We start from the raw sequence: 19,055 nt of genomic DNA, 5'->3' as shown, positions 1-19,055 counted from the left end.
CTCCTCTAATTCAAAATCGCGTAAGGTGTCTTCCCCTTGTTTCGATCACAAACTAAATGAAATAAATCAATGTCATATTTGGTTTGGTATTGCTAATTTGTTACCGCACGTCTATGAAAGTCGTAAATATTACTGAGGATTATCTTTATCAATATATTTTTGCTCCACATTTTGAGCAATTACCAACAACTTTTTCGTGGACTTTCAAAATTTGTTTCATGTAACTTGGCAAGGAAATTTTAAGACAAGGCCCAAGGGTAGAACACCCTTTACATGTAAGACTCATTCCTCATGCAATTTGGGATCTTCGTTTTGGTGGACAATAGTTCCTAAATTTCTAAACGAATCAAATTCATGGAAAGGAAGTTTTTCAATTATCGACTTAAATTCATTTTTGAACTCCGCTCAATAGAATATGGATGTACTTGCGGCGAGATGAGCCAATCTAGTCTTTTCACAATAAAATAAGAATAATTATATTTGGAGATTTTAACACAAATCATCCACGTAGTATAATTTAATTTTAAACATAAATTTTTTAATTTGAATCTTAGAAATAGATGGAATTCTCATTAATGATTTATTAGCAAATGCATAGATTACTTTGGAATAGCATATACAACACATTTCCTGGATCAAGTAAAGACTCTAGGGCTCCTGCAAGCCATTACTACATCCCGTTAAATATGTATAACAAAAGGACACTGCTACTATGCCGCCTAGTGTGTACCATTTGGCATGCCCCATAGTGTATTTATACTTTTTTATTTTTTCTTTATTCTTTCACATATTTTTTTAAATATCTTTAAACATTTATAAAAAAAAAAATACACAAATTCACTTCTTTAACCATTAAGAAAAAAAATTAAAATAAATGAGCGGTCAAACTAAGAAGGCAAATCCAAGCGATATAGTATGATTTTCCATAATAAAAACTATGTTATAACCATTTTATGTACAATGTTATTATAATTGATCTGTAAGTTGCAGACTGAGGTGATTGAATATGTAGCAATTATCTTAAGAGGTATTTGGATTAGAAGAAATGCTACTATTTTTTAGGGCAAATTTGATAAATCAGACCAGGTCATACATAAAGCTCTTAAAACAGTTGAAGATTATAAAGAGGCTCAAATAAATTCTCAACTGTTACCTGCTTCTACAACTCATAGAGAACTAGCTTGATGGAGCAGGCCTGCTTTGAACTAGCTAAAGGTGAATTGGGATGGAGTTGTGGACTCAACAGTGAAGACAGTCGGATTAGGCATCATTATCAGAGATGTAAGTGGGGAGGTACAAGTATCTCTTTGTGCTAAAGTGCAAGCATCTCTCAAACCTTTAATTGTGGAAGCTACAACTTTGAGGAGAGCAATGTTTCTGTGCATGGAGTTGGGTTTCTCTACTTTGAGGGAGATTGTAAGGAGTTGGTAACTGCGGTCTCAACAACTAGTTCAAACAACTCAGAAGCTTCAGCAGTGATTCATGATATCAAACAGTTCTTGTCAAATTGGGTTGGATAGCAGACAAATTTCAATCACAGAGAAACGAATATTGTAGCGCATTTGTTGGCTAGGCATGCACTTTCCCTCGAGGGAGAATATGTTTGGATGGAGGAATGTTCCATTCATGTGTTGAGTGTTGCATGATCAATGTAACCAAGTTTTTTATCAATAAGAAATATTATTCAAAAAAAAAAAAAAGATTAGAGGAATACAAAATGTTGAACATAATAAAATAAGAAATTGAAAGATTTTGTTGAAATTGTTACTTAGAAAATTTCCCGAATAAATTAATTATAGGTCCTCTCCATCAAAACAATAGGGTCTTTATGTTCATTACTAAACTTTTTGAAGAGATTAAATATAGATACATAGGTTGATCAAATGTTGAATCGATTATCAGAAGAAGACTTGGGCCAAAAATTAGATACATTCTGGAAAAATAAAGCCTCCATCGAAGAGAAGCATATGAAAGGTTTTCATAAAATTTCTCATAGGAGCGAGAATGAAGCTTTCACGCAAAAATAGAGGCTACCTGTAAATTAAATGTTAGTGCTTCACTTCACGCAATGTTTTTTTGTATCTCTTCTATTGTATTCATCCTTCGTTGAAATTGTGTAGAAGGGACTACTGGAATAATTTCCCTTCCCCTCTAGTTTATTACATAGCATATGTTACAATCTCATCAAGATGACAGGAGAGAGATCATTGCATTGGCAGAATCAGGCCCATCATTATTTACGCTTGGTATTACATTCATCGGAGATACAAGCTTAACAAAATCTCTGAGTTCTGTAAAGCTGCAATGCTCACTGTACGGCACTTCATACCTGGGAACGAGGCAAAAATCTCAAATTAGTCATGTTTGGCTGGTATGAACCAGTCATCACATACTCTGAAATTCACGTCAATGTAAACTTCGAGCTACAATCACAGAATTAATTACTATGCGGCTACAATCAATAATTACCAAATATGATACTATAGGGGTGCACTAAATCCTTGTGAAAAAAATTGCACTATAACTCCGAAATGAATTGTATAGGACTAAAACAAGCATCAGACCCGTACTTCGCATTATGCAAAATAGAAGGTGAACAGAGCGTTCAGCCATTTATAGTCGCATAGCCTGCAGCCAAGAAGCCAGAACACTTTCGCAGCATATGAAAAGCCAAGTTGCATAAAGAGAAATATAAAGAAATTGCTCACTTCGAGAGGAGCACCTCCATTGAAGAAATGAAGAAGATGATAAAAGAAGGAGAAATAACATTTTCATTAGCTTTCTGAATGAATAAACCCTAGAGCCCTTGGCTTTTACATAAAGGAGATGACCCCTACATGAGCCCAGTCTAACATACTAAAAACATACAAGAAAATAAAACTAAGGCCCAAGGCTCACTAGCTATATTGTAGTCCAAATAACAAGTAGCATCAAAGTAAACAAAGTTGTAAGTGAAATTAATTGGCCCAGGGCCCATGGCCCATGTATTCCATTTGTGGACTGTGACAAACCATCCCCCATGTCCCCATAGAAGCACCTTGTCCACAAGGTGCTAGTTTCCTTGCCCACAACTGTCCCACCACCTGGGTCAAAAACAAGAATTTTCTTTGTACCAAGAAAAGATGTACTGAGAATGGCTCAAGACTTCAAACTTCTTTCTGATGTTGGCACCTTATCAAGCTTTAACCCACCCTTCAAATTATATGCTAGCTCAAAAGGTGGTAACACAAGGTTATCTTTCAAATAGTCTAGTCCTTTTCCTCTATCATAAGGCCACTGATTGGTACTAGAAGAAGATGAGTTTTCATATTCTCATCCCTAAAATCCTCGGCATGGAGGTAGGTGATAAACACAGTACCAGTAGGATAAACACAATCATTCATGTTGGCCCTTAAAACACTGCAAACTACAATATCCAGTGGGTAACCAACGCCCATCACATTGTGATTTATCCTTAGCTAATGCAGCAGTACACTGAGCAACAATCCACCAAAATGCAAGGCTGTGTATCCATCTAAGAATGCAATACATGGCTTCCTCTAAATGTGGGTTAGTAATGGTTGCTGTCACAACATCATCAAGGGCCATAACATTATCTGTTCCAATTTTTCCCTTTCCTTTATCAAAGGGCTTAAAAACATCCTTAAGTGGTATTTCCTCGAACAGCTGAGGAGCAGACATCTTATATAGTAAGAGTATATATAACAGTGTCGCCTTAGAAAACCCCATTAATTTTTTGATCTTAGAAACAACATCAAAACAAGCAAACATCGAGTTTCTATAACACAAAGGATGTGCAGCCCATTGCCTACAAAGTCTCAACCCATATATAGTAAGAGAATTATTCATGAACTGCAGTAAGGAGCCAGACTCATACCCTTTAGTGAGAGTAACTAAACTCTAGATGAAAACAATATCCTTTGCTATTCCATTAGGATCTTCGTTGGTATAAACTCCAGATGAAAACAAATCACCCTCATGAGTGTGAGTAATTAAAGATCATATTGCATCGGCAATTGACATGGTAGTTGATGCAGCTGAAGATCTTCCCCATTTTTTAATCAACACACCGCCTCTCTTTTGGACCTTTTCTGTAAACTCCACCTCTAACCACTTGCGATCCTTGAAAACTTCTATGATCGACATGCCATTGATTGTAGCATTTAAAAATTTTGGAACATGAGTGGTTGAGTGGTTTCCCCAGATGGTCACATTTGACACTTTATCATAGAAGACACCTGCCTTGAGGGACAGCTGACATTTTGCTCCATTCTCATCTAACAGGGTCAAAGCATGAAAGTTTTTTGCTGGTTTGTTTTGGAGCATTTTTCCAACAGATTAATGCGTTAGTGTTACAGGGGTTGCCCACAACTATCACTTTGACATTACCGAATGCAACAGCATTGAGAGAGTCCTTTCCTGCTCTGCAAAAAGCTGGCCATTTATGTCTAGCAAATTGGCTCGTTCCATACCAGGCCATTTCTGTGATTTGGACTCAAAAAGTGCAAAACCCATAAACAGGTTTGCCCCTCCTTATGTATTCGATCCTTGTGCTTCTCAAGAAAAGTCACCACCCTTCTATTTGCCTTGGAAGACCACATCCTATCAGCATTCCTCTGCGACCAAATCCTCCCATAAAATTCCCCGTACACCACAATCCAAGCGGTAGCAACCACGCTCTTCAGGTTCCATGCCCCGTCGCCATGGCCATCGAGCGTTTCGCGTAGCTTCAGGTAGCTCATGGCCCCAACGATGGCAGCGTTGACCACCTTAGTGTCTGGTCTTTTATCTGGCCTTTTCTCGAACACCTTACATGCAGCCCTCACACGGATGAACCTTCGGCCATTATCATCCGAGAGAAAGACACGAGGAAGAGGGGAAATAAACGAGAGAAGAGTGATTAAATCCCGGAGGAACCGAAAATAAGAACCAAGCCTTAGAGAGAAAGAGAGGGAGTGAAACCTTAGCCCTAGGAGAAGGGAAAAAAGAGTTAATAGATAAAATGAAAATGACGAGAGTTTTTGGGTTGATGGTGAGGAGTTGGGAATCTGAAACACAATGCCACGGGGATCAAATTTCCATCTGATGGCTAGGCCTTTCTTTGTTGCCAGGGACAACAGAAAGAAATGAAGAAAATGGATAACAATTTCTAAGAGGAAGGGAAGGACACGAGATTCGGAGGGGGAAATCAGAGAATGGAGGAAATGATTTTTTGTTTCTAACAGGATTTATGGAAACATGAGAAAGAGTAAGCCTAGCGGGGATGACTACCTCCTTTTCTTCCATTGTTGTATATTTTTCCTCTTCTTGCAGATAATAGAATTGGTTTTCTAGATTTGAGAACTCTTCATTGAAGTTGTTCTAAAAATCTTCAAGGTTGTTCTTGACATCTTTGAATGTCTCTGCAAAATAATAACATCCAAACGTTGCTGTGATTGTTCGACTCGCTCTCTGATGTTGAGCAAGGATGAAATAATTTTTTTCTATTTCCAGGGATTGATGAAGCCGATATAAGGAAAGACTAACTTTGGATACCACTAGTAACACCACCTCAAGTTGCATACAGAGAAATATAAAGAAATTGCTCACTTCGAGGGAGAGGGGAGAGGGGAGCACCTCCATTGAAGAAAGGAAGAAAATGATAAGAGAAGGAGAAATAATATTTTCATTAACTTTCTGAATGAATAAACCCTAAAGCCCTTGGCTCTTACATAAAGGAGATGACCCCTACATGGGCCCAGGCTAACATACTAAAAACATACAAGAAAATAAAACTAAGGCCCAAGGCTCACTCTCTATATTGTAGTCCAAATAACAAGTAGCATCAAAGTAAATGAAGGTGTAAGTGAAATTAATTGGCCCAAGGCCCATGGCCCATGTATTCCGTTCGTGGACTGTGACATCTATCCATTAATTGGTCCAGAACATGTGAAACACGAGAGATCTAGATGGTTTTCTAAGGGCTTAATATAGGTAAACAAAGTCAAGAAAATTACAACTTCACCTTATAACCGTACCCTGCTGCCACCTTCTCCCCGGAGACTTCTTCTTTCCCTTACCAAATGTCCACCCAGTAGGAGAGAAAGCAACTATGAGACTGAATCGACCCTGATCAATAAGATTCCAAATATAAAAAGTGCCTATCCCACTAAACAAGGTCAGACTTTGTCACTTCAAAAGAGAGGGCACACATTTTTACAAAAAGTGAGTCCATTAAAATAGTCAAAATGCAAAGGGCCTGGTAGCCTGGAAAAATTTTCACAAACATATGTGATTTGTGTGAGTGTGTGAGTGAGAGAGAGAGAGACAGACAGACAGAGACACAGAGAGTCAAAATCCTTTTCCAGTAATGTAACTGTGAATCCATGTATTGAAAGAACAGTGCAATAATATTATTCCTTTACCACATATTGATCAGATATGTGCTTTAGACGTTTGAAACTCGCAAGTGTCCACATTGGCACAACATGAATGTGGCTTTCTTGTTCATTCACTGTAAACCACTGCATGTCCTCCTCTGAGAATCCCAAACATCTTAAAATACGCAGTTTTGCTGCGGTGACGTAAACCTTTTTACGGAGCACATGAGCAACCTCCAAGAACAGCCGCTCCTTTCCTAGAAAGAAAATACTCTTTGATCATAAATAGATAACTGTATGAAAATTGCAACCAAAAAGTGAGAAGGGGATTGCATTAACCAAATAGTGCAAAAATGAAATCTAATTTGAATTTCATGTGAACATATCCAATTTAATGTGTAAGCCTTACTAATGATCAAAACTTTAAGGATCCAGGGTGCTCTTCGGAAGAGCTTAAGTTTCTTCTTTAAGATGTGGGCCAGGGCTAGATATTTTAATTGTCCCGATTTCCATGATTTCCTCGTATCTATTTCTAGATCCTAATTAAGTGCATTCTCTTGTATACTTCATGTATTTGGGCTATGCCTATTTTTCGTATTAATTAAATTTCTTTTACTTGTCAAAAAAAGAAAGTAGAAGTCTACTATGGAGATCCATAGAGAGGGAGGGGGACAGAGAGAAAGGGACAGAGGCATGTGAACTCTACCAATTGTGTAGCTACCGATCAGAAAAAGCGTTTTAGGGTTGAAAGCTTCAGCTTGAATGCAATCAATGACGAACTGAATTACAGCCTCTTGCTTTGGAAAGTCATACTGCAATAAATCATGAAATGACACTAGACTTTGATGAGTATGATAAAAAAAAAATAGTGATTAAAATGATGGGGGTTTCCACACTTTTCTAATCATAAGAGTGTGCGCGTGTAGTGAAAGTAAAGGAAAAGCTTCCAATGTTGTTATCAACTTTTCTCAGTGCCAATGGTGAACAAGAACATAAAGTTACAAGCACAAATGTGAAAATGTGCTTGATATAAACTCTGTAAATCGACTTCAGTTTCTATAATAGGCATTATTTTTAGGGGAAATTATAGGAATACACACAGATGTGTGCTTTTCAATTCAGTTTTACATCAGTGAATATACACAATATATACTCCCAAGAAAATAAAGCCAATGAATTGGCCTGAGACCGAATAAGGCCCACATCTATAGCAATGTCATAAACAGTGCAGACTCGAATGAGCCAGGTAGATTCAGCCATCCAAACCTAGTTATTAACTAATTGCATAAATATTCTTGGTTGCTTTGTAAGCTTTTAACCAAGCCAACCAAAAGCCTTACTCTACTAAGAAAAGCCAAAAGATCCAGGTTTGCATAAAGCCCACAACTCCGATAGGAAATTGATCCCTTTTATTTGGAAGAAATCGCATAAGACAAATCACCTCAAGTAGACTCACCTGGGGGTTACAGTAAGTGGTGTCTAGGATAAGAGTATGGATAGGAAGTGATTGCAACACAGGCATGCTAGTCATTTCCTGACTAAAGCGAAAATCCCCTGTATGTAGAATTGCCTAATCGCAAAAAAGGAGACCCAATGAGCTTTGAATACAATAGCAGGAAAATAGTAAAAATTAGATATAGAATACTAGGAAGTCAGTTTGAACCACACCTTACCATTGGGTGGTTCAAAAAGCATCATTATGGAACCAGGACAGTGGTTTGCATCCAAGCAGGTCACATCAATACCAGCAATATTGATTTTTTGGTTGAGCTGTAAAATTTGCAATCTGTCCCATGGGATCCCAATCTTCATATTCACAAGCATAGCTGTGATCGAGGAGCAATAAATCTTTCCATGACAGAAGGATCTGGTTAGACCTTGATAATCTGCAGCCCAAAAATAAGAGAAGAAACCCAATGGTATAAAGCAAAAAGCCAAGGCTTACAAAATGACTATCCTTCCCTCTAAATTATTGCAACAACCCAGCCCCAGGCATTCATTTGGACAATGAAATATAGAGCACCCCCTGGAAGATCATTATTACATTAAGGCAACGCAACACAAACTACGCATAATAGATATCAATCCTCATGGCCATCCATCAGGGTTTTCTTTACTAGATGCTTCAATATGATATACCATGGTGGACCTATAAATTTTTAAAGATGGATCATGGCAAGAGAGTACCAGACACTTAGCTATAATAGCATGCGGGGACATAGAGTGTTGCCTTACCCTGGCAGATTTCAATTTAACTTTATGGCCTGTCACTCCCCCAATCTTAACGCACTTAACATGATGCTTCAACAAGAACACTAATATACTATTCAAGTGTATTAGCATGATGCTTCCGCTTAAGCTCTTCTCAGAAAAGCATACATGCATGAGCTACATAGAAAAAACTGTAATATTTGATATATAACTACAACACAGCCGTTAGAATTTCAATAGCAAACCAAGTGAGTGCAAAAGAAATATTGTGCTTTTAGAACATGGGTGGAATGACAACTAGTATCAAGGAAACCTAGCTGAATTCACCATCTAGTTCTTCCCAAGAAAAAAAAAAAGAATTTACTGTCTAGCTCAAGCAATCAAAGAAAAATTCCTTTGCCTCAGTCAGCTAAGCAATGTCAGTGAATCAAAGTTGTGGTTCTTGTAAGGATAAAAGACAGAATATAGCAATTAAATTGAATAAAAAAGAAAAGCAACTTGAAGCAACATAACAGAGAAGAAATGGTCAGATACACAAAGTTCCATGTACTTTCATTACATGTACAAAAGAAATGAACTTACGGTCCATATGAAAATGAGTGAGAAACCAATGGGAACAGTCTCCTCTAAGATATCGAAAAGCATCCTGCAAATGTTAATCAGAACTTAAAAACTGGTTGTCAAAGAGGACGTGTAAAAGAACTATAACTTATAATAAATATCAAGAAGCAAATGCATAGCAGAAGTGTTACAACAAAAGTCTTTCGCCTAAATCCGATACATTGTTCTGAAAAGGTTTGCACACAGGGCGTGGAATCACATTAACCCATTACAGTACTAAGTTTCAGTGACTGAATTGCTAAATATGAGTCGCTGCCCCAATGGCCAAGCCAGCATTTTATGATCAAGTTTTAGAATTCAAATTCATGGGAATGCATGACCACAGTCCATAGTGAACATCAATTTATTGCATAAGAGGAAGCTCTATGGTGGCAGGGAACTACAAAAACTCAACAAGAGTGACAAATAAAAATTACAGTATCTATAATCAATTCAAAGGGCATTTACCACTCGAAATGGTGTTCCTGCTATGCAGCACCACGAGGGAACATCCTTGAGTTTGCCATTTCTGAAAATATTTTTCGCCACAGCACGTTTAAGGCCAGAATCAGAGCATCTTTTTCCTACCCCTCTCTTCCCCACAGAGGTGTTGACTTTCTTCCCATCAGTCACAGACCCTGGAAAATAATCTGTAATCAACTTATTTACAGCTATCTTTTTAGTTTCGTCCACTGTTATATCCGAAGCATCATTGTAAATTTGAACTCCATTGGTGCTCTGTCTTTGAGCCTCAGAGTGGGCATGCATATCAGAATGAGTTTCAACAACATTAGCACTTCCTTTTCTATGTTCACTAAGAGCATGCACAATCTTCTTCCTTGGACCCAGTGCAGTGATACCAATACCGAACAGATCCTTTAAAGTGAAAATGAAAGGAGGGAAAAAAAATAAGTACTCAGATAAATTTTGTTTCACTAACTAAACAAGTAATAAGACGGAAAAGAACATGAACCAGGAGTGGTTCAAGATATAGAGAGCAGAACTGGGTTTCTAATCACTACATTTCCATTGCTAGAAACATTTACATCCAAACAAAATACATTGTTAAGCTTAACGAGTATACTTCAATTACCACACAAGATATCAGAGTTTTCCAGCAGCATCAATGATCTTTCCATCTGTACAAGGTAATGGAATATTTTATATTTTTCCGCCCAGGTTGTATTATATCCATATGTACTCATCTTGCTTATAAACTGAATCCCATTTTTTGTTCTAAGAACATTTTGACAGTTATATGGATATAGAAGCATTCATGATCCACAACCAGCAGTGTCAAGAGCTTAATCTGATTGACACAATGTCTACCCTAAGATGAATAGAATCAGTGGGTTTGTAATCAAACAGTTCAGAATGAAGCACACCTCTTCTGTCAGCCATTGTAAGGTGTCCCAATCAATCTCTTCTCGGGCAAAAATATCTCCATACCTTTCTAAACCTAAACTGCGAATCCACTCAAGAACAGGAGAGATGTCAACAACTGGACGATGAATTTGAGGCTCGCTTTCATCAGCAGGAACAGTAATCTGCATAAAACATGCTAAAGTTCGCATTCATTTAAGTAAAAATGGCATGTCCTAAGAGATCAGAAATGTGTATAATGACAAAATAGATAAGATCTGGGAAGAAGCAAAGGCACAATTACCCGTTTGGATAGTAAAAAAAAATTTATCTCATCTCATATCATCGTTATAACTTTTTCAAATTCTCACATAAAATATAATAAACAATTCAACTTTTTCAAATCCCAAAACAACAATAATATTAAAACATAATATTCTAACAATATTTTATTTAACTTTAAACTTTCATTTAAAACCATCTCACTATCCAAACCGTAACTAAGCTTCTGCCAGATCAGTTTTACTTCGGGAAGAAAAAAAGAGGAGAAGAGTTCCAAGAAATAGGAGTTAACCTACTTTCAGGCAGAAGTTACAAATGGCGTTCACTTCCGGCCAATAGAAATGTTAACACTACTCTCATTGCCCCGTTATTACGAAAGTGAAAGACGGATTATGGGAGTATATTACAATGAAGGACACGGTTCCAAAGAAAGAAAATAAAATGAAGGGAAAACTCACATCTTGAGCTTGAGCTTCCCCTTTGTCAAGACACTCATTGGAGTGTAGCTGACGTTGTACATTACTCATGCCAGAGATGTCAATTCCACATAGCGGACATCGAATTTGAACAAAAACTCTATCACCATCTAAGCCATTTCTTTCCTGTGGATGAAAAGCTTCGCCATTAACAACATTTCCATCCCCCTCCTCTGCATCAGAAAACAACTTGAGCAGCACATCGAGCTCCGGACCCACCTCAAAATCATCATTGACAGCGAAATCCACTCTCGACTTCATTAACCTAGACTCCACTGAATTGCATAAATAACCCTCTCTTGTTTTCAACAATTCCCTTTTAGCATCACAATCCAAAGTACTTGAATCATTGTCTACCTTGATATTTTGATGAGCATCAAGGACAGGAAGCGTGGGATTCTGCAACGATGGCGTATCGGATTGTGATTCCTTAATGTGGGCCGAGGAGGTGGATTCCGGTACGTTCTCTTTGCCGGAGCGCTTCAGCTTCTTGGATGAGTAGAAGTTGGAATTGGAGGACTTGAGAGGTCTTCGAGAGCTTATGAGAGATCTGCCGGGATGGGTGCTTTTAGTCGTTGTTTGGGCGGGAGGGATCTGGAAATCGTTGTCGTCGTCATTGTCCGATGTTGCGAAGGTTTCAGAACGAGATGCCATTGATGCGGCACGGTGGCCTTGGAGGAGACAAGATATAGCGCAATGTGGCGAGCGGGTTTAGCGACCGCTTTTGAATTTTGGTCCGCGGGCCAAGGCAGATCGGAATTCATAAACTCAATATAATTTTGATCTATATTAAAATATAAAAAATGATAAAAAGAATTGAATGCCATTATTTTTCATATATTAATTATATAAAATAATTTAATCCTAATTTTCTATAATAAAACCGGAATTCCTTAACAAAATATCAAAATTTTTAATATTTAATCACACATATATTCGCGTGTAACCATTAATAAAACTATAAATTAAGAAATCCAAATCTACAGGTATAGATTTAATTCCTGAGTAATACTTTTAATTTGATGGTTTCTAGGCTATGGGGAGTTGTAGGTTGAACAATGAAGACTAGAAGTCAAATGATGGTTTTATGGTGAGTGTGGAAATTTAATTGTGAAAGATGAGGGTTGGTTCAGTGCAAGCCAATAAGGTGTTAAGGATAAAAAAAAAGGAACAAAGAAGATGAAGAAAGCCAACGCATGAGGAGATAAATAGTTTAAGGGGATGTATATTTGGTCTGGTCAATTTGGACACGTGTCCATGTGAGAGTGGAGGTCAAATGGAAATGATTTCCAATTGTATTCAGCAAGAGAAATTTTATATTGAAGTCCTAAACCACGTTAAAACATGGTTTAATTTTGTTTTTAATGTAAAACGCAAATATCTCTCCCCTCAAATGAAGTCCTACCTTCCCCGAAAGCCATCCACTTAGTCCAACGATTGCCCCCAGATTGACAAGATATGGGTTATCGTTTCCATATCCTCACAAAGTACAAGAAGTTTAGAGTAAAGGGCCATTGCAACGCCCATACTGACACCTCCAATGCCAACTTTAACTAGCAAGCAAGTAGTGTTGTGAGGACCGCACCAGGAAAAGAGAATAGACCACCTTCCAGGAGCAAAAGGAATGTGAATAGGAGAGAGCCTGTCCTTGTTGAGTGGAAGGCAAAGATGATCATTTCTCAATGCATGTGGAAAATGAGGCAGCAATAGTCTACAGAGTGCAGCCAGTTCAACGGAAGGGCGGGTAAGCACTAAGACGAGAATGAGGAGCTGGAGAGGCTCCTAGTTCAGAAAAGCAGCCTAATGTACAAAGGCGAAGAACGAGCTGGAGGCAAGCAACGATTGAGGACAAGACCTTTGCTGACATGTACGAGCTTTCAGAGTCTACACAAAAAAGCTCAAAGGTGACAGCGCCGTACACAGAAGCCCACACTCCATCTGAAGAGTCACATCTAGAGTAGGTCTGCTGAAAAGATTTTGGCTCCACAAATCATATTGTTTGAGCACAGAGGTATGTTCTAATGCCATGTGGGAGACCCTTAGTCGGATAGAGACTGAGGATTGGACATAAGGCAACCCATAAGGATGTGCAGACCATACCCTACCAGTCTGCCTCTATTATCCTGTAGTGGGACAATCGAGACTAAAGAGCTTTTATTCAGTCACATATGGAGTGAGAAAAACACTTGACACACCTGTGCTATGAAAGGCTTAAGGCAAAAGTTAAAATCTCACTTTTGAGATTGCAAACACCTAAGAGCTATTAGAGTCGGATTCTTTGAAGAAAGCAAGTGACTTCAAACGATCAAAGAAATGAGCAGCATACCACTGCCATAATTCTAAGGAAGTAAGGTAGGTTAGCTTCTAAGATAGTTCTGGGAAATGGAGGGTAAATATTGTGTGAGGATGTTATGGAATTTGGCACATGCATACTTTGTAATCTCCCACTTTCTAATCATGAACTAATAAACTTTTTTGCCATTATGTTTATGAATATTTTTATTTCGTGTTTTCGGAGATTTTGAATGCGGCTGTTTTCAGTGATATCTCTGTGTGAGTAATCTTTGTGTGTTGATCATCATGGATGGGAAAGAAGATTCTCCAGACCATTCCAGTGGTGCATTACGACAAGTCTCATGGGAGAAGGAGAATCCCATGTGATGATTGGGTGCGGGATGGTATTGTGTTGGTCTCACTGGATAGACGGGAAGGAGGATCTCAGGCATATCACGTGTATTGTCTTCGAGTTGGTTGGTCGGGTAGACATTCCTCGATGCAACATGTATATCTCTGTGTGAGTGTCGACCTATTTGAGGATAAGCGAGTCAGCTTGCACGTTGGTTGGGTAGGAGCGATTTTCTGATTTCAAGCGGTGGAGCGGCTTCCCCTGTTGACCCTTCAGGCAACGAATGTCTATATGACAAACATCTATGTGATGAATGTGAACATCTATGTGATGAATATGATAAGTTTTATGTGCCAGAGAAGAGGGTGATTCCTCACTTTGTGATATGTATATATATATATATATATACATATATACATACTGAGTTTTGCACATAGGAAAACTCCTCATAATGCATGTTTACGAATACACGTGTTTTTGCCTAAAATGGTGATTCCTTACCATGTACTAATATATGTGTTCACTCATTTCGTTACATGAGACTATTCATTGCATATTCACAAGCATTGTCTCTCATTAACAGTCTTGTCTAGAGGTGTAACCAGTCCGGTCCGGTCCGGTTTTAGACAAAATCTAGGACCGAACCGGTATGTACCGATTTTGTATTATCCAAAACCGATTACGCACCGGTTACCCTCCTAAACCGGTACTTCCGATTTTACCGGTTTCCGGTCCGGTTTTCTGGTTTTTTTAAAATATTAGTTTCATAATTTGTCATTAAAAATTTATTTATAAAAAAAATTGATTTAAAAAAATCTGTTTTATACTTTTATTAATATATTAGACTATATAATAGTATTAATATTAGACTATTGGTATAGTTATAAGTTATATATTAGTATTAGTTATAAACTATACATTTAATATTAGTATTAGACTATTAGTTATAAACTTTTATTAAAAACTTGTAGTATTAATTATAAGTATAACTATAGTCATTAGTCTATATTACACTATTAGTATTAGTTATAAATTTTTAGTGATTTAGTATTAACATTTTATGTAATAATTTATAAATTATAATAAGAAATTATTTCATATATGAATATATATAATTATATATATTATATATAAAAATTTCACATAAAAATTTATAATTATACATAATATATAAAACTTATATATATTAATATATATATATATATAATATTTTGTATAAAACTTATATATACAATAATACAAATATTATTTTTTATATATATTTTTTATCAACCGGTCCGTCCGGTTCGGGTCGGTCTGAAAAATCCTAAAACCGGAACTGGCCGGTTTTCACATTCTAAGAACCGATCCTGGACCGAATCGATTCAAAACAGGTAAAACCGGTCCGGTCCGGACCGGTTTTTCAGTTTGAATTTACACCCCTGACTCTTGTCATTGTTTCCTAACCTACCTATGGTTTTGATGTCAGAACCATAGACTTTGATGCAAAAATAGATCCATGAGTGATACCCATGGAGGAAGTTCCAACCCAGTCTGAGCAATAGGTGCATAGGCCTGTTTCTGTTGTAGAACCTATTCATTTATGGGAGTTGTATTTATATTTATCAGTTAGGCGACCGCATGTGTTCAGTCGGCCTTATTTGGGTGTATAAACAGTTGGATATGTGTATAATTATTTAAGGAATAAAATGACTTGTGGATATTCTAAGGAAAATATATATATATATTTATATATAGGGTTTTTAGCTTTCTAGTACTACAATATTTAGCATTTAGACTAAACCATTACGTTTCTGTTGCAAACGTGTAACGCCCCATTCCTATAGGCTAGGAGTGTCACGAGTATTTCATAAATAAATCCGACAAGATATTTCATATTTAATAAATGAAATTAGGATTTATTTTGTAGAAAAATGTCTAATAAGATGTCTTCCAAAAATATTAAATGAATAACTGAATAAATTTATGTCATAAAAGCAAATTTTATTCTAGAAAGTCTGAAACTAAATCAACAGCTCCTTCTAATCCTAGCATGCCTGCTCGTATTCATCATCCTCACCTGAGTGGTTAAAAACATGAAAACAGACTAAAATGAGTCAAAGACTCAGTAAGAAATCCATCACAACGTAAACATAATAAACATAACGTTTTCATAAAAGTTTTCATGCTGAGAGCTTAAAATTCATGAATTTTCATACTAATGTTTATGCTATGCATGACTGATTTAACTGACTGATATGATTTAACTGACTGATCTAATTGGCCAACACACTTAACCATGTGTGCGAGGTTGTGCACCAGCCCCACGTCCCACGACCGCGAGGGAAGCCGCTAATTGTATTCTGGCATACTATGGTAGACCACGCTTAAGTCTGTGGTTTGCACATCCATCCTGAAACTGAACTGCATTGATAACATGTATTTGAATGGCCATCTGATTAACTGATCAGTTCTTATCTTGCATTTGAACTTAAGATAGATTACTTATCTTATGCACATGAGATGCATGACATAATACATACATAATTATAATTTCTAAATTTGAACATGATGCGGAATGACATGATTGTATGCTATGTTTGATAACATGTTTGCATATGACATGAGTGGTACATAAAAAATGGTTGTTAAAGAGCTGGCGCTAATAATAATCTATATAAGCTGAACTATGATGATCCTAATTTGTGATCAAATTACTTACCTCGATGCACTTCTTCTTGAATCTCATTTCGTAGCTCTTCGCCTATATGCATTATTAACTATAACTAAATCTGTCTAGGAACAACATGTACTAATATCCTACTTAATTAAATTCACAATCTAAAAGATGGCCAAATAAATATTTTGTTTAACACCATAATCAATAAATCCTAGTATTTAAGTATTTAAAATTACTTAAATACTAATAACATATTATAACTTAGTAGAATACTTGGCTATTTCAAATAAGTCATAAAAATCCCAATTCTTAAAATAGTTTTCATTTCTTAACATAATTATTAAATCTTATAAGAAATCTAATAAATATTAATATTTTTTAATTATTCTTAACATAATAATTTTATTAAAATTCTACTAAATAAACAAAGGAATATTAACAAAATATTAGGCTCAATAGTATACTTAAAATATATTTCAAATTCTTTAAACACTTTCTTATAAAAATGAGCCTTTGACTAATATATTTATTTAAGGAAAAAACTTCAACTTTAAAATATTAATATTAAGCCTAATAACATTACTAAAACAATTGTTGAAATAATATAAGATCAAACTCAATTTAAAATACAAGTTCATTTAAAGATCACTAGAATCTATAAAAGTTACAACCTGGCCCGTAAAAACATAAGTCCACTTGAAATAAGCCTAGCATACTTAGGGCCCAACGGCCCGTTGTGAATCAAAGTTTCCTTAAAAACTAAGAAGCCAAAACACACGGACACGGACAGAGCAAGAAGAAAAGCCGTATGAGAGCAAAAACAGAGGGTTCATCGAGAAAGGGGCACGTGACGGAGATGAGTTAGATGGAAAAACTAGGCGGCTGCAAGTGGTCGACGGTTCAACTGGGTCTTTTGGGCAAGGTGGTGCAACGCTGAGAGAGGGAGAGAGAAGAGTTAGACTGAGAACTGAAATTTACGGGGTAAGAGAGATAGTTGGCGACAGAGAAAAACTTACCCAGAGAAAGGAGAGATGCGTGGCTCTGGGTGGCTGGAGGTGGTTGGCGACGTGGCTGGTTTCTCTGTGGTGGCACAACGCCTAGAGAGGGAGAGAGAGTTTAGAGAAGGAACTGTAAAACTGAAAAAGCCTTAGGGAGAGAAAGTGCTACGGGCTGTTTGGGAGGTAATTTACTCTCCTTGTCGGTGGCTGTTCGATGGTGGCTAGCAAGGGCTGTGAAGGAGGGAGGCTGCGGTGGTTCTGAAGAACAAGGCTTACGGGTTGGTAGCTTGCAGGGGATTGATACGAGGGCTTAAAAGGTTCCATGTTTATTTCAGAGTCTTCTTGGGTTTATATAGAGTGAAAATGAACGTTTGCTGATAGGATTTTAGAGTTGGCTTTCCATTAGGATGATCAACTAAGAGGTAAGAATGAAGATAGATTAGGATTATAAAATCAAGAGATAGGGATGATGCTTATGGGTGGGGATAGGAAAAATTAGATTTAAATTCAAACCAAAACTCTAGTGGAACGTAAAATCTGATAAAATCTAGTAAAACAAAACTCTAGTAAATTCAATAAAAATTATAATAGTAATTATTAAAATTAATAAATGTAAAATATGATATAATAATAATAATGATGATGATGATGATAATAATAATAATAATGATGATGATGATGATAATAATAATAATAATAATAATAATAATATTTATAGTTATATGAGAAATATATATAGAACTTATCTTATGGCCTAATCTTAGGATCAGATTGTTACAAACTCCCCTTCATAAATAAAATTCCGTCCTCGGAATTTGCTAATACCTCAAGTAACCTACATACTTGTCCATCGCATTCTTTTTATGTTTCTATTTTAGATCTTCGATCATTTAGTTGAGCCTAACCTTTCAGAATTTTAAACCTCATTTATCCATTCCTAAATCTCACATATTCTCCTAATCCTTTTACATGTGCACTTACTATCAATGATCACATGCTTCAGAAGCACAATTCAAGCCTAAAATGTATACCTCGACAACAAGATTGATCAAAAACCTATTAATAATATCACTCAAACTATTATCTTTCTCCAACTAAAAGTGAGCAACTATCTCCACATAAAATAATAAATAAACTTTCCACATAAAATGATAAGTAAATCTCCTCATATAATAACCTCAAATAAATAGCAATTTAAAATTCTCCAAAGTTCGGAGTCTATAAAATATATGAATTCTAAAATTCTAAAACAAATGAAATACCACAAATGATCATGTACCTAATGTTGTGGGTCCACATCTCCAATAATAGCAATATCAATTAAACTTCCAGATCAAACCTCGACATCTCACGCTATTCTCTAATAATGCCGACCTAATCATTAAAACTTTAATGTGCATGTCCAAAGCATAAGTGTACTTAAATCATCTTCTACTCGTAAACCTTAAATTCTCGTACCTCAAAAATATATTGACTTGACAA

At 36.5% G+C, this 19,055-nt stretch overlaps 1 protein-coding gene and 1 pseudogene across 2 annotated transcripts; both read right to left on the bottom strand.

Annotated features, from left to right (window-relative positions):
- Nucleotides 1-1,968: 1,968 nt before the first annotated feature.
- On the bottom strand, nucleotides 1,969-12,051 carry LOC121243501 (DNA cross-link repair protein SNM1). 2 transcript variants are annotated; one of them, XM_041141628.1, is made up of 10 exons: nucleotides 11,273-12,051; nucleotides 10,556-10,717; nucleotides 9,639-10,046; nucleotides 9,153-9,216; nucleotides 8,028-8,245; nucleotides 7,816-7,929; nucleotides 7,066-7,171; nucleotides 6,405-6,616; nucleotides 6,005-6,108; nucleotides 1,969-2,329 (listed from the first exon to the last, which is right to left on the bottom strand). In XM_041141628.1, the coding sequence occupies exons 1-10, from the start codon at nucleotides 11,942-11,944 to the stop codon at nucleotides 2,185-2,187; spliced, it is 2,205 nt and encodes a 734-aa protein (XP_040997562.1). In that variant the 5' UTR covers nucleotides 11,945-12,051; the 3' UTR covers nucleotides 1,969-2,184. The 2 variants fall into 2 exon arrangements, with proteins under 2 accessions (XP_040997562.1, XP_040997563.1); XM_041141629.1 differs by having other exon boundaries at nucleotides 6,018-6,108.
- Nucleotides 3,008-5,090, bottom strand: LOC121243502 (annotated as a pseudogene).
- Nucleotides 12,052-19,055: the final 7,004 nt, after the last annotated feature.

Source organism: Juglans microcarpa x Juglans regia, chromosome 8D (genome assembly GCF_004785595.1).
Source record: "Juglans microcarpa x Juglans regia isolate MS1-56 chromosome 8D, Jm3101_v1.0, whole genome shotgun sequence".
NCBI lineage: Eukaryota > Viridiplantae > Streptophyta > Magnoliopsida > Fagales > Juglandaceae > Juglans > Juglans microcarpa x Juglans regia.
Note: the sequence above shows the minus strand (reverse complement) of the source record. Positions and strands in the feature narration are given on the sequence as shown.

Excerpts from the sequence above, each read along its gene's own strand:
- LOC121243501 (XM_041141628.1), bottom strand. The coding sequence starts at position 11,944 with ATGGCATCTCGTTCTGAAACCTTCGCAACATCGGACAATGACGACGAC. Across the intron at positions 10,718-11,272 it reads GGGAAGCTCAAGCTCAAGAT|ATTACTGTTCCTGCTGATGA; the intron begins GTGAGTTTTCCC and ends TGTTTTATGCAG. Across the intron at positions 6,617-7,065 it reads GATCGGTAGCTACACAATTG|GAAAGGAGCGGCTGTTCTTG; the intron begins GTAGAGTTCACA and ends TTTTCTTTCTAG.